The 16325-nt window shown below is 37.2% G+C and overlaps 1 protein-coding gene across 4 annotated transcripts in view; it reads left to right on the top strand.

The window, feature by feature from the left end:
* Positions 1-13605, top strand: part of CNTLN (centlein) — a 199390-nt gene extending 185785 nt beyond the window's left edge. For all 4 annotated transcript variants that reach the window (XM_087926590.1, XM_087926589.1, XM_026718387.2 and 1 more), the window contains one exon: positions 8965-13605. In XM_087926590.1, the coding sequence (XP_087782716.1) occupies positions 8965-9066 (102 nt within the window). In that variant the 3' untranslated portion in view covers positions 9067-13605. The remainder of the gene's footprint in view (positions 1-8964) is intronic.
* The last annotated feature ends 2720 nt before the right edge of the window (positions 13606-16325 follow it).

Below are 16325 nucleotides of genomic sequence, written 5' to 3'. Positions count from 1 at the left end.
TCAATCTCTTTGTTCTGCAGCAACAGAAGATAAATCCACATCCTCTCCTATGTAACAATATTTTCATATATTTGAATACAGTTTTATCATCTCAGTCAACTTTTTTGAAAGCTAAATTTCACAGATCCTTTAGTTGTGAATCCCCCATAGGAACTGGTTTCCAGATTTTCACCATCTTGGTGAACAAGCCCTCTGAACTTGCCCTAATATGGCATTTTTGAATTGAGGTGCCTGGAACCAGTCACAATATTCCAAGTGGAATCAGAGTAAAGCAGAGAATTATTTCTTGTGATCTGGTTTCTATGCTTTGGAAATGATATAAGGAAAAAAGGGGTGATGTAGGGCCATGCTCTCATTTTGTTTGCTCTGCCTTTTAACCAAGATTCTTAGTTATCCAGGATTGTATTTGCACCAGTATTTGAGCATGAGGCATCTGGATCTGTTCTGATACAAGGGGCTCTCTCCATATATTATTGTGAACTTTTAATCATGGCAAAAACATTTACATTGTCAAACTTGTCCAACTTAATTCAACAGAGCTTACTCCAAAGGAAGTGTGTGCTAGGTTTTTGATTGTATTTGATTTTATTTCCCATAATCACAAATGCAAATTCTGGAGAGATCTGAGTTTAAGGGTGACTTCTACCTTTGCTTAGGCTTTTAGGCTGCAAATACATACCGTTCACATTTTATTTCATGTTACAGCCCTTAAATTGCCCTTATCATGGCTTGCCGTAGGAAAATAAAAGCAGTTCAGTTCCTTACATAAAGAAAAATATTTCCTAAGAAACAGATCTGAATAAGAATAAAAGGGCATGAAGAAGAATCTGAAGGGGCTGATTTTTAAAAAATATATTTATGAAAATAAAGGTGACATGATACGTTGAGAAGCTTTACAGCATGCATCAGCACATTTTTCTGGGGGGCCAGAATCAACTCATGTTCCTGGCAAGTGCTGTCTGGGAAGGGACTCCTTGCTTTTTCTGTGGGGACTACACACTCACTAAGAAGCTGAAAACAATCAGATCCTCTCTCTGTGATTTAACATAACCCATTCAAAACATTTACACGTTCACATCAGCTTTGTGATATGCTGGGTTTAACTCTCGGTTCCCCCACCATCACCACCACCACCCTTTCTTGTTTTTTTTTTTTTCTTACAAAATGCCTTGCAGCAAAGTACATGAGATCACTTAATTCTGAAGTTTGATATAGTGTCTTCTTGTGACATCAAGCCTGGCCTCTGGAACATAATTGCCCAACAGTATTGATTTAATTGCCTAGGTTTATTTGTGGACTCCTAATTATTGACTGGAGGTAAATTTAATGGAGAAACCTTTATCAACACAGGGAAACTGCTGCTGTTGCTGTTGTACATAAATGAACAGCATCACATCCCTTTAGATCATTTTTCAAGCTAATTTTATTCCACTGTGACAGTATGATAACATTTAAAATGTCATAGACATTTTATTTTTATTGCTGACATGCACCGTTTTAGTGCTACATTAGAATTTGGGAGGGAGCAGTTTCATGTGAACACTGGTTGTTCTTTATTGTCATTCCCCAGGACGATAATAATAAAGCAGGCCACGCCTCTGGTGTAGATTCCATTTCCACTTGAATTTTATATTGAGGTTGATACTGAAGGGGATTGAACTTGCCACCTATTGCAGTTGTTAATAATAATATGTTGGTGAGCAAATATATCTCTGATAACTGCAGAACACATATACCAATATCGATATATATGTTTGTGTGGTTTTTATCTTGCTGTTCAGACACACCGAAAAGAGATTTCCAAAACAAGTCATAAAGATAAATAACAAGGTTCTCAGGAGTATTATCTTAAAGGAAAAAACGGGATTTGGAGTGAGGAAGAAAGGAATAAAAAAGGAGTTTCATCTAATAATTACAGAATAAGTGGTATAGGTATAGTCAGGGAATATGTAAAACATGCAGTGTTGAGAATAGGATAAAAACAAGGTCCATCAAACAACCAATCTTCCATAAAAAGGGAACTGGTCACACAGTAAGAAAGCTACAATAAAAAAAATGTTTGTCCTTTTTTTTTGTTGTAGTCTTCGTGCATAATTTAATTTAATAATTTAATTTAAGGTAATTAAAACAGAGGGCCTCTAAAAAACAAATACCTTCCACTCCTTTTTTTAGAACCCTATCACAATCATTAAAAAGGGCTTAGGCTGGTTTCTTCCTTGTTTGTGATGTCCTTCCTAGGAAGCAGGGCCTTTCAGACCACGTGGACGCGCCCTGAATGCGCTATCCTGCTTTCGTTTGGAATTGAACTTTCTGTCTCTTCCTCCGATCATTATTGCATTTAATTAGACCAGGGCTATCAAACTCATGGTGTCATGTGACAAATGACTTTTTCCCCCTTCACTAAAATGGGCATGGGTGTGGCCTGCACATGACGCATCTGGCCCACAGGCCGTGAGTTTGGCAGCCCTGAATTAGACCTTTCAGTCATGTTATAGAGCAATCATTTCACACGTCATCTTAATTGGAGCAGAATGGAATATAGCTGGACCACGGCTGCAGCTGCAAAATGGTTGCCATATTTAAAATATGTTCACAGTGACCAAAGAGATAAAGGAAAAAGAGTAAAGCAATGGCAGCTATAGCCATCAATCTGGGACTGTGTGACCAGTACTCATGTACTTTTCAAGAAAAAACAAATTAATGAATGTGATGGCCTAACATGAAAGGAAGCGAACAATTCTCAATGAAAGAAACACACAAATATAGAACTGGAAGATCTGTGCTATGAAACACAGCCTTAGAAATTTTTAGGCAATAAAATACATATATACTTATTTCACTAAGCTAGTTATCCTTCCCAACTTAACACATCTCCTTGCTTAGTTTGTTATTTATGTACCATACCTTTATAAATAAATTGAGTGAAACTGTACGTTGAGGTTTCACTCATGGATGAGGTTTGGGGGAAAACCCAATCTATGTTCTTTTTGTGATATTTCAACTCTATTTTGTATCTAAATTACTAATAATTGTGGGTCTTTCTTGACTATTTTACATTTACTATATAATATCCCCCCGAAATATTGATTCTATTTAAAGGCATTGGCTGTGAAATTCTTTTATGTTTAAAATAGTTGCTCAGTTTTGCTGATTAGTACAGACTGCAGCTAGACAAAGGTGCAGACCAGCCATCTTAAGAATTGTCCTTTAGCTTAACCCGGTACTACAGGGGTGCAAAACTCACGGCCCAAAGACTGGATGTGCAACGTGCTGGCCACATCTACTCCCAGCTTAGCAAAGGGGGAAAAGTCCTGATACGTCACGTGATGACAACATGATGACATGACTTTGACACCCCTGCTATACTAGTATTCCCTTTCATCTGTTATCAATACAACTGGAAGATTGCTGCGTACTTTTTCAGTTGCCTCCATAGGTCCTGCTCCAATTAGTAGAAACATGGTGGACAGAGACTTTTCACAATTCTCTAGACAGAGCTCATTGTTATCCCTTGGCTTGATTTCTATTTGCATCTCACGCTAGCTGCCAGGAGAGATTTAATAATCTCTAGTGGACTTTGCTGTCACTGAAAACATTTGCTAGCAAAACATTAGTAGTTGCCTTTCTGATGTCTTTGTCTTTTCTCAAGAGATCTTGCTCTTGTGAACTCCGGAGAGGAAAGCTTCCAGCATCCTTACGTTAAAGGAAGTTTAAAACCACCATGATAGGTAGATCATGAAGGATCTATTACATAATGGAAGCACCATTAACTTCAAAGCTGTCACAGACCTGAGTAAAACTGTTTTTCATAGCTTTGGGCTTGTAATGTACTGTAATGTAATCTGAGCTCTACATCGCTATGGCTGATGAAAAGGGATTATACATCATGACACAAAAAATTAGCTGAATCAACAGGACATAAGTGTAAAGAAGAGAGCAGTGACAAATTACTCACCAAGTAAGCACACATTAAACCATATGGTCATACCAGAGTATAGGAAAGGAACATTTACTGGCTTTTAGGTTTTAATTCAAATGGCAGACTCTGAAGACTAATCTTTGATGGACTTAAAACAACTTGTCATCTGTCAAATTAATCTGTCAAATATCTTGATATCTGGTCAAGCTGCAAGGCAAGGGGTAGTGAAATACACGAACCAGAGAGGCCTTCCCCTTCCTGCTCTCTTCCCTCTTCTCTGTGTATCAAGAAAGTATTTGAAAGTGCATCCTTCTGCAGTTCCTGCCACGAATGATCTCAGATTTCCAAATACAAAACAACCAGCAATCATCCTTCTCTGAAGAAAATCTGGACTTGGCATTATCCTCTTCATTGAGAACTTGCCCGTTCTTTTATTCCCTGACTTAACATCTTATTAAAATAAGACTGAAACTGTGCATGCCTTTCTTCTGCCACTTATTGATGTGCCTTGTTGTATTTTTCTTTCTTAACATGAGAATTCCCAGTATTATTTTCTTGAACAGCCTTTAATACGATTTTTAAAATGAATAACCACTTGACCCTCAATAGCTGTCAAACTGTCGCTTCATTCAGACAGCTGCCTATAAGCCAAACACTGTGGTTTGGCGTCTGTCACTTGATCTTCTGACTCTCTCCAGCTTATCCTTCCCATCCCCCACCCCATCAGTTTCCTTTCATGGCACAAGTCCTTTAATAGTAAGCCTACAGGCAAACTTATTGTTATGGATATTGTTCCGGACTAGCAGGCTCGAAGCCTGCAAACCTGATTGGCCCGCTGATAGCCGATCGTGATTGGTCGCCATAGACGGATGCGATTGGCCAGTAAACGGGCTGCCGCAATTGGCCCTGCCAAGAGCGGCAAACTCAAATCGCCTTCATTGGCTGCCTAGCCGCAGCCAGCCCTATATAAGGGGCTGCTGCGGCTGGGATTAGTCGCTCAGATCTGAAGTCACTAATAAAGAGCTGCTGTTGCTATCTGAGTCTTGCCTCCGTTCTTGAACCGTCCTCCCAGATCTAACAGATATTATTTAAAATACATATTTTTGGTCCTAAACATACAACTGTATAAATAGGTATTTATACCATTAATTGTCACATCTCAGTGCATTTTCAAAACAAATGCTTTGCAGCATTTCACCAGGCAGTTAATTTTTGCTTCCATTCATAGTGCTTCAAGTCAGAATATAGCACTTACACGTCATTTGTTTTGGTGGAAACTAGGATTTCATGCGAATTGTGCATTCCACAGAGAGCTTACAAAGAGCTCTCAAATATTTAAGCTGATAAAAATGTTATTGTTTCGTTAAAAAATTTCATTTTACAGTGTAATATTTAAATAGATGAAATGTATATATTGCTGGAATGTACCTTTCAATATTTTAAGGAACAATTGTATTTTTTAAATCAGATTCCAATAATGATACCAATAAAACGTGGTTTGTGCTTGAAAGGAAATAGCTCTGTTCCTAGAGTTTTCTCTTAGTTCTGGGCAGTTTCAAGAGCATTGCTTGGAATCTGGAATCGCATGTTTGATTTGCTATTTTTAAAAATGTGTTTGGATTTGGGTTTTTGTTTTCCAGAGCAATAATAATACAATGGGGGTCATACTGGTTGAGAAAATAAGGAGAGGGAGCTGCAGCAATTGTTAAGATGGAACACCTCAAAGACAGAAGATGTTCTTAAGTCCAGGATGAGGCAGGGCCTGCATCTGCATCCAGAGATTACTCTAAATACCAGTGCCCAAATTAGAACCAACGGAGATTGCTTTTGCTTCAACATATACCTGATAACTTTTGTTGCTGCTATTGTTATTGTTGTTGTGAGGAAGTTAGGATTTCCTGGATTGGATTGGGTATATTGTCCTTTTTTTCTGTTATACTTTATTTTGCATGGGGATAGCTATCACATGAGTTGCACAAGTATCTCTACTAGCGTGGATGAGTTTCAGGTTGTAAAATGTGAAGATTCTGTTTGCTTTTTTGTTTCTTGAACCTTTGACTTGTGATTGTGCATGGTTTCGTTGATGTTGACCTTTCAGGTTGCATGCTAAGTGCCAAGAGCATGTTTCTTTAGTCTTTGGTTGAGTTTTGCTGTCAAATACATAAATACGAATTGTGCTTGTTAATTGGAAAGAGAAGCTTTAATAACAGAGCTGTTGCGTTGTTATTGCTTTTTTCCTGGCCTTCCATCCTTACAGCCAGGCTGACAAAAAAATTGTCGGCAAATCATTGCTTTTACTGTTTTATATTACAATTTAAAAGGGGAAGGTGTAGTTAACAAGGCTATCACCCTGCGTATATTTATGCCTTTAGGGTGAAAAATAAGAGAACAAAAAAAATGTCAAGTTCCCATGATTTCATGTTGCAGAATGCAAATTTGGTTCAACTTGGATCACTCCAGGCAAGTGTTGAAAAGGAGAACATTTGAACAGCCACCCTTAGTTTGTATGGGTAAATTTTCCCAATTTGATATGCTCGAGATGGATTTCAATTTACCCAATCCTCATACAGTACAACTAAAGTTGGCCTCATGTTCAGAAGAAAAGAAAAATGGCAATACATTATTCGACTATTCATAAAAATGTGACAGTCTTTAGTAGAAGATGAAGAACTGCAAAGGTGCCCTGTAGAATGTATGTCTATAAAGTGAACTAGATAAGAACAGGTCCCAGAAACTGATGAATGTATAAGATGTCTGCAACATTTCAAATGCCGGTTATCCTTGATTGTACTGAATGATTAAGATAGAAACAGCTCTTTAAAAATCATTTTACAGTGACAAAGCAGCCTTAGAACGTGATAAACAGCAAGCAAAGTATAGAATGATCACAAGCCCAAGACAGTGGTGGAATAATACATTCATCTAATAGAAAACACTAAAAATAATAGATGTATCAAAAGTAAATGGAGACCTACATAGTGCAAAACAAGTTTGATAAACTTCAGAAAACAGAGCCTGAAGGAAGAATGGGAACTGAATGCAGAAGAAAATGTATTTTATAACTTCACATTTTAAAACATAAATAAAAAAGAGCATTTTAAAAACACCTAACCTTATGTTACTGCTTTATTTATTTTGGGATTATAAAAACTATAGATGACCCAAAAAATTTCTCATGTTGCTGAGTTAGCTGTGCTTGAATATTGTAGAGTTGATCAAAATCAGAAATTGTCTCTAAACCCAACGCTTCCCCCGCTCCCCAATTTAACAGAAGACACCTACAAATAGAGATTTAAATTCCATCAAATTGATACTGTTAGGACAGAAAACCCAACTTTGCAGCATCACTAGTAAATTTGAAATTTGGCAATTCAACACAAAAAAACTGCCTGGAAGTAAAAAGAATCACAAAGCAGGAGTTAAATGTTGGTTTTAAAAAACAGAAAAATATTTTCATATTTTGATGCAGAACACTGTCTCCCAGTTCAGCCAACTTTTATAGTAAACTTCACAGCAGTGATAGAGAATACACAAGGGAAAAAGTCAAATTAGTTTTTTCCAAGCCCAGGCATAACACAGAAATAGAAATTTCCCTACTATCTAGGTTTTCTTATACGGAATATCAAGAAAACATTTTGATATTACAGAGAATAAATAGAGACACACGTGCCTTGTGGCTTCACTGTGATTTTGTCAAGATGACATCAAATAATTCCGTTGGGAAAATTCAACATGCCTACCATTTGCCCCGGGTAGGAGTCAGACATCTCTCATTCAGAAGCCTTTTCTGGACTTACCAGCTTGTTAGCAAACCATTGCTGCCAGTGCCATACTGGGATGACAGTATCCGCATAGGGCCTTATGCAGTCTGCCGTCTCCTATATATATATATATATCTCAAGTTACTTGTTTATGCTAAGTTCCTGTTATACAAAACTTGCATCTCTCCAAGTCCAACCAATTTTTTCAACTGATTGATTTTCCATTATTGCTTAATGTGCAAGCTAAGCTGCTTCTCGTTACCTCTGCCACAACATTTGAGATTTCCATATCACAACCTGCAGGGAAAGAAATGTTTTCCCCTCCTATTGTCTGCTGTGGTTACAGTTTTTATATTCTCACAAACATAGTTCAGGGACCATTTGGGAAATTGCCTGTCCGTTTTCTGCCATTACAATAATTGTTGGGCTGATGTGGTAGAAATTTAGCGGACTGTTCATAGAGGGCTCATTGACTAGAAGTGAGCTGAAGACTAGTCAGTTGCCTCATAGTTAAATAAATCTTCATTTCTGTCTCACAAACACTTTGTGAGTCATATTTTTCTCTTATTTGAATGTGAATTTCAAATAAAATAAAGCCAGGGTGGAGATGTAACGGGGTGGTTTTTTTTGTGTGGAGGGGGGGATATATTTCTCTCCCCTACAATAGTTCCATCTCTGCTTTGGGTGGGATCTTGTCATATGTCTTCTTCCATTTTCGTCACTACTCAAAAAGAAAAGAGGGGGAACGACTTTTGATTAGAATACTCTAATTGTGTCTTGATCTCGGAAGTTATTTTCTGCCTTGAGTCACAAGTTTCGCTGGATGCCTCTGAAAGCCTTTGCCCCCAGCGCTTGGATCTGTATTGATAGCTCTGTCTCTGCCCTCCTGAGAGCAGTCAGCCTGTAGTGCTGCGTCTACTTATAAGTGCCCTGGAGATGACTGTAACTTCATATTGATCAGCTGATTGAAGATAAATGACAGAGCTGCTGGTCTTGCAGATTACATCATTAACATGGTCAGTAAACCATGAATTGTTCAATAAGGCGTTTATCTTTTTTTCATTTTATTCTGCTCTTTTATCATTTTTATGATAAGGAACAGTTACACACACTAATCAGAAGGCTCCATTTTAGAGAAACGCAGTTCTTGAGCAGGAGTACCATTGTCAGGACTAAGTGAAATCTAATGGCTTTAAGATACTTAGTAAATGTTTTTCAGCTGAATATATATATATATATATATAGGCTTCACTGATCATTTTTCTTGCTCTGTTTCCCTTCCAGTTTCCTTTTGCCTCGTATTTAATGGATGCAGTGCTGGAAAAACTAAATGAACAAAAGAAGCTGGCAGAAGAATACAGTTCTCTGATGAAACAAGCAGCCTAGGAGGAGCTCATAAACTGACTTTTAAAGAGGAAGAGGGTTTACTTTTGCCTTGGATCCTATTCCTGGGATTGGTGCGCAAAAACAGATGACCTACCATATTCACTAGCATCTGGATTTGCTTCACTTATGTAGACTAATTCAAATAGTCAAAGTATATTCACAAATGTGTGACAGATACAGAGCAAAATAAACCGGCATGTTCATCTAACAAAACATGAAACTACCTTAGAATTTTTTTTTACTGTTCTTTGTGGTAGGGATTTATTTATTTTACTGTTTTTCAGTATAAATGTTCTGAAATCATGAATTTTAAACTGGTGCTATTTTTTAATGATCATCAGTAAAGTTATTAACTTACTTTTTATTCAAAACATATTTTTACTAAAAAGAAATACTGATATTAATATCGGCAATGATAATTGGAGAAATATCAACTACAAAATAATGAAGTATTTAACTGTATTTTAGAAACAAACATATTTTCCAAATAACTTATTTTGAAGTCACCTTTATGTATATCTATAAAATAATAGTATATTCTGTTAAGAATAAATTCTAGGTAATCCTTGACTTGTGACTACGATTGAGCCTAAAATTTCCATTGCTAAGCAATGCAGTTGTTAAGTATGTTTTGCCTCATTTTTTGAACTTGTTTGCTACAGTTGTTGAATGAATGACTGTAGTTGTTAAGTGGATCATGCAGTTGTTAAGCGAATCTAGATCCCCCGCCCCTTGACTTGCTTGTTGGAAGCTGGTTGAGAAGGTTACAAATGGTGATCACATGACCCTGGGATAGTGCAAATGTCAAATACATGCCAGTTGCCAAGAGCCTGGATTTTGATCACATGACCACAGAGGTGCTGCAATGGTCATAAGTGTAAAAAATGGCCAAAAGTCACTTCTTTCGGAGTCGTTGTAACTTTGAACAGTCACTAAATGAATGGTTGAGGACTACTTGTATTATTATTCTTTTTTTCACTCTCCTCTTCTACCTTTATATTAGACAAAGAAAGCAAAGATGACAATAAAAATTTGCCTAGAGTAGGAATGAAGAGATTTCAGGATTAAGAAAGGTAGATATTGCTGACATCTGAAGGTAGATGCTGCTGATTCCAACTGAAACCAGTTTGAGAGATTCTCTTCTCCCTAATAAATGTGTCCAGCTGACACACTTCAACATTTGCCCAGGTGCTCATATACAGACACATTGCCACAACTACATTTTCACAAAAGGCTTTGGGGTGATAATATTAATTAATAAATACTGGTTCAAATTAATTATATATTTATAAAAATAATTGATCCCTATGTACCTAGTATTCTTGCTCACACTCAAAAATTATTTTCTCTCCGAGAAACCTATAAAGTACACTACCCTTCTTCTCTCTCCTTTTCCAGCAGAACACAAGTTGGAGATGGGGTGAGGCTGCACTGGGAAGGGAAGTAGAGAAATGGAAGGAACAAATCTTGAAATGTGTCAGATGAAGGAAAAAAGAAACTACATGGAGAGAAAAAGAGAACGTTATTTAGACATTACAAATCTGTGTCCTTTTACCTTGAAATAGCAAAATTGGTTGGACAAAACACTACTATTATGACTTTTCATCAAGTTGTCCTCAGTCCAGTATTTCTTCTTCTGGAAGACACCATAAAACTCCAAAGAACTTTGACCCTGGACTCTATAATGTCCAGCAAAGTTCAGCCCTGTAAGGACTCCATAAAATCCCATAGAAATAGAAATCCTTTCTCAATGTAAGTAAGGAATCGTTGAAACAATAGCTCACACCCTTCAGTACTGTCAATACTATCTGTAGAAACATATGAGTCAAACACATAGATGACATTCGAGGCCCTACCTTGCTCATCGTGTGGTCTTTGTCTATGATCTATTGTACCTCAGTAGTTACAAGCAACCTTATCCAGAAAAACATCAGCAAGTTCATCTGGCGTGCTTATGGGCAAAATATCCCTCTTAGTGTTCCTTCAGTAGAGCCACCATTATTGATTTGCAGATACATTAAACATAAGAATTGACAGGTTGCTACTCAGGCTATCGCTGTATAGACTCAAACAAATTATGCTAGTGCCTGGTCCTACTAATTTCTTTGTGATTGTTTCATCTCCTTAGAACCTTGCTGAACCATGGAGCAGCTTAGGGGGGATGATTGGAAGAGGTCTCGCAAGAACAATTTTGGTTGTCTCCTTAGTCCAGAAGTCAACTGTCCTCTAGAATTCATCCATATATACTTGGCTTTTGAGTGGAGCAATCTTAAGTGGTTGACTCCCTATGCAAAGATCTACATGTATGATAAAGTTTGATAAAGAATATTGACCATAGTAAAGATAAATATTGATGTGGTCCATATCCAATTCATATCTCAACTGCTCCAAAATAAAGTACAGATCCAAAGTGTGTCTGGCCATGTATGTTGGAGCTGTGATTACTTACAAGTCCATGTCACCCTGGAAGACATGAATTTACAAGCTGCTCCATGTTTCTGAGTTCTAGATTTTTTTTTTTTCAGTCTATATTTTTGAATTATATCAGACTGCAATTTGTGTTATCTTTAGACAAGCCTGCTAGCCTGAACCAGAAGTATTATTGGTGAGGAGTCATAGGTATCTGCGCAAACTTAGCTATTGAGCCCAAAGTTGCATACATTCATGAGAATTACAGCAAAAGACTTTACCTCGGTTCATACATTGTCCTAAGTGATGGTCTACTTAACCATGGCTTATTGAATATGCCCTAATTGACTGGGTTTACTCGTCAAAGTAATCCAAAACTAGATTACAATGTAGTAGCTTGTATGATGAAAGGCTAGTTATGTATACCAACAGGGCTTCAAAAACCTTATTTCCAAGGAAAACCTAGAGTCTCAAGAATAATTTAAATGGTGCAGCTGAATACTGGTTTTCTATTTAGTTTACATGTTCTGCTTTTTCCAAACTTTAAACAGGATACCAATGATATCATTCAACTTTAAAAAGCTTCCAACCTTCTTCAAAGATTGTCGAGAGTGAACTTTTTGAAAAGGTGTAAACTGTTTTTACACCAATTCTGGCATATCTGATCAGACCAATTATCCAACTGAACTGCATGTCCTTTGATACTTTTCTCTCTAGAGTTTTGTGTGCAGCATTAACCTGGTGAATTTTTTAAAAGATGCCAGCCAAAGAAAGAAGTAATGAGGATCCATTTTACATCAGATTTGTTTATATAAAAGACAAAGCCTTCTGTTAATAGGTTCCTGCATCACCAATTTATTTAACAACATAGTACATTTCTGAATTATTACACCTAATTTATGTCTGGTCATGAACAGTTTTTAAAAATGAAATAAGGAATAGGATATCAGTTTTCTGGTAAATACAATTAACTACTTTGTAAATTTTGTTTTCTGTTTGTTTTTATTTCTGTTGAACGTTAGCCATGTATCTAATAATACATTATTCCTTGTACTCGTTTAGTGACCACAGTTGGAACATTTTGGTAATTGTGAAGAAGTTAAATTAAATAACTATGCTCAAAATCTTACTTCAGTTTTCTTTTGTTTTACAGACCTGCATAAATGATTGTAAAGTTAACTTTTTTATCACCATTATAACAGATGCTAACCAAGCAATCACTAAACATACACTACATGTAATTCTTTGTTGTATATTTTAATATTAGTCCTACAGTTTATGTTCTGCAACTTACAAACATGTTCATTTAAAGAGTTCTTTGATTCTTTGATACTCTCAGTAAGTATCAAGGGTGTGCAAACATTTTGCCAAGACAATCTAAGGAATACTCTACATGGTGGCTAAAACTTAGGTAAGCAATGAGCAAGGTAAAAGTGAGTAGGGGTATTTATTTTCTCAGACACCTCTCTTTCTAACTTTTGGACATTCTCTTCCAAAACACAGGTGAACAAGCACTTCATGATCTTTTTACACAGGAAGTTTGAAATGAGCCCAAGAGCCATATAGGCTTAAGGGACAATATGGTTAGGTGTCTGGCATAGAATCTTCCTGTGGCCAGATCATATAATAGCAACCCTACAAAGTAGATCAGATTCAAAAACCAAAGCCATGTACATCAGGATTACTTTTATTACAATTGGTATAGTAGAATCATGCATTTTTTAATGTGCTTCCTGTTAGGAATGATAGTCACCTAACAGTTGGGTTGGAAATATATAAACCAGGATAGTAATTTAATACTGTATCTTTAAGAGAATGCTGTAAGTGTGATTGGCTGAAATTTCTCCAACGGCCATAAGATGGAGCCAGAAACCTGGTTTCTTTCTCCTTGCATTTCCTGTTTTGCCGTATTGCTTGATCATCGTTCTACTTGGATTGCTGTGAGTTTTGCAACTGTTAGCAAACTCCGTTTACTGAACTTTGTTTATGATACTGGACTTTGTTTTTGGATTATCCCTGGACTGATTGTATGGAATACTACCTGCTTTAACCGTGTATGATTTGGACTGTTTGTTGGACTTTGTTTACCCATTTACTGGAAGTAAAACCTACATTTTACTATTCAGTGTATCTGTATGCTGGTTGTGTGTTATTCCTCACCACTCTCACTACGTTTCCCTGAGTGCACTCATTCTCCTTACGGGGAATACCTCAACACTGGTTATGGGCCCAGACCATACCAGCTCAGATAACTGAGAGGTAGTGTGAATACACAGTATCTTATACAGACAGCTGTTTACTGTTTAATTGTGGGTTACTGTCCTGGTGAAGATGGAACAAGACCCATCAAGAAGTCTATCACTGATAATCTGGTTGGATGGAACAAACTATGTTTCCTGGTCTATGAAGTGCAGTCTACTTCTGCGTAGGGAAGGGTTATGGGCTGCAGTTCAGAATCCACCGGATGTAAATGCTTGGGATCCAAATAATGAGGACGATGCCAAAAAGTTAGCTGACTTTAAACAGAACAACGAACGAGCTCTTTGTATAATTGGACTAACACTGAGTGACCAGCAGCTAGTCCATATTCATGGAGAAGAGTCTGCTGCTAGATATTGGGAGAATTTGAAGAGGATTTATGTTCATGACAGTGTAGGTGCACACATACATCTTACACGTAAACTGTTTAGAGCACGTCTTCTGAAAGGTGGAGATATGTTAACTCTTTAACTTCATGAAAAGAACTTTTCAAGAGCTACATGAAAAGGAGCTTATTTTTTCAGAGCTGCATCAGGTTTACATCATTATTTCCTCATTGGATGAAACTTATGATTACGTATCTTCACTGGAAGTCCTGACCAGAAATGAACTGACATTGACTGACATAACCAGATGATTGTTAGAAGAGACAAGAAGGTGGCAGGATAGAGATCAACTGAGAGAGAAACAACCACAAGAAGAGGATTTGTTTTCAACTGCCTATACTGTTATGAAATGTTTTTCTTGTGGGACTAGGGGACATATAGCTAGATTCTGTAAGAAAGGAAAACGACAGAATACTGGTAATCACCAGAAGGCTAAGAAGAATGTTAGTTTAGCTATGTCTAGCAATTCAACTGTAAACCATGATTGGTGGATAGTTGATAGTGGAGCATCACAGTGCATTACTAGAAATAGAGATTTGTAAAGATGTCCACGAGTAAGCAACATGTATCATTGGCAAATGGATGGAAGATGAAAGCATCTGGTGAAGGTATTTCATATTGTTCATGTGTAAATGAGCACTTATCTTCTATGTTATATGTACCTAAACTAAATTTTAATTTGTTATCAGTAAGGGCTTTAGTTAATATTGGTTATGTAGTAACCTTTAGGGGAGATAACTGTATAATAGAAAAAGGATAAAAGCATTACTGCTACTTTAGAGAATGATTTATATGTTATATATGATGACCAGTTGCAGATGGCTAACTCGGTTTATAACAATGTTAAGCCACATGACGAATGTATACATTTACTACATGGGCGTCTGGGGCACATTAATTTCAAAATGCTGAAACAAACGGTCAAATTGTCAGAGGGAGTAAAATTAAAATCCTGTAGCAAGTACTTAAACTGTAATGCCTGTAGTCAGGAGAAAAGCAAGGTTATACCAGCAAATAGACTGAATGGGTTTAAGACCAAAGAACCTTTAGAGGTTGTGTTTGCTGACATAATTGGTCCTAAGAAACCCAGTTTGTGGGGTGCCTGCTATGTTTTGAGTATAATGGATCATTAGTCACGGTACGGTTTCTGCTATTTAATGAAAAACAAAACAGAAACATTCCAACATTTCTTTGATTGGCTAAGGTTTGCAGAAAGAAAAATGAAACATAAAGTAATTACTTTAGTTACTGATAACGGGACTGAGTTTATTAACAGTAGATTCCAAACTATGTTAAAATTGGCTGGTGTCGAGCATAAGCGTTCTGCACCTTACAGGCCACAACATAACTCGTTTATTGAATGAAGAGGGCAAACACTACAAGCCATGGCTCGCACAATGTTATCTGATTCAGATTTGCCTGAAACACTGTGGGGTGAGGCCATAATGTGTAGCAACCATGTGGTGAACAATGTGGTGAACACAACAACTGGTGAATTGCCATTCACTCGTTGGCATGGCAGAAAACCAAATTTAAGTTATCTACACACACTTGGAGCTCCAGCATGGGTGCATATTCCCTCACAAGTAAGACTGAAAGGGCAACATAGAACTAGGAAATTATTTTTCGTAGGTTATGAGGCCAACCATAGATGGTTTAGATTCTGGGATCGAGGCACAGCTAATATTTACTGTAGTGCTAGTGCTAAATTTCTTAAGCACGTTGGGTGGAATAAACTAGAACAGGAATCCAACAATGATATAGTTATCGACACCCAAGTAGTCCTGAATGATGAGATAGTTAAACCATCAATAGCCATTAAAGAGAAAGAACAGGCACAGGAGGAGATAGAAGAACAGGAGCAGGTGGAACTGGAGAGTACACCAGTAAGCCCTAAGTTGCCTAGACGTTTATCCCGTGTAACATGACCACCAGATAGTTATCAGGCAAGTATAGTATGCCAAGTAAATACAGTTCCTAGTAACTATAATGAACTGAAACTGTATCCTGCTAAGGATCAGGCTGCTTGGCAGGAAGCAATGGATAAGGATCTGAAATCTTTACAAAGTTTGGAGGTATATGAAAATGTCAGGTTACCACCAGGTAAGCATGCCATGGGGTGTGAGTGGATTTATGTTACCCATAAAGCCAGGTTAGTCACACAAGGGTTCGATAGCCAATGCCTACAATAAAGTATTTGCACCT

The sequence above is a fragment of the Pseudonaja textilis genome, chromosome 2 (assembly GCF_049901715.1).
Source record: "Pseudonaja textilis isolate UNSWEBS1 chromosome 2, rPseTex1.2, whole genome shotgun sequence".
NCBI lineage: Eukaryota > Metazoa > Chordata > Lepidosauria > Squamata > Elapidae > Pseudonaja > Pseudonaja textilis.
This window is presented reverse-complemented; position numbering and strand designations above follow the sequence as displayed.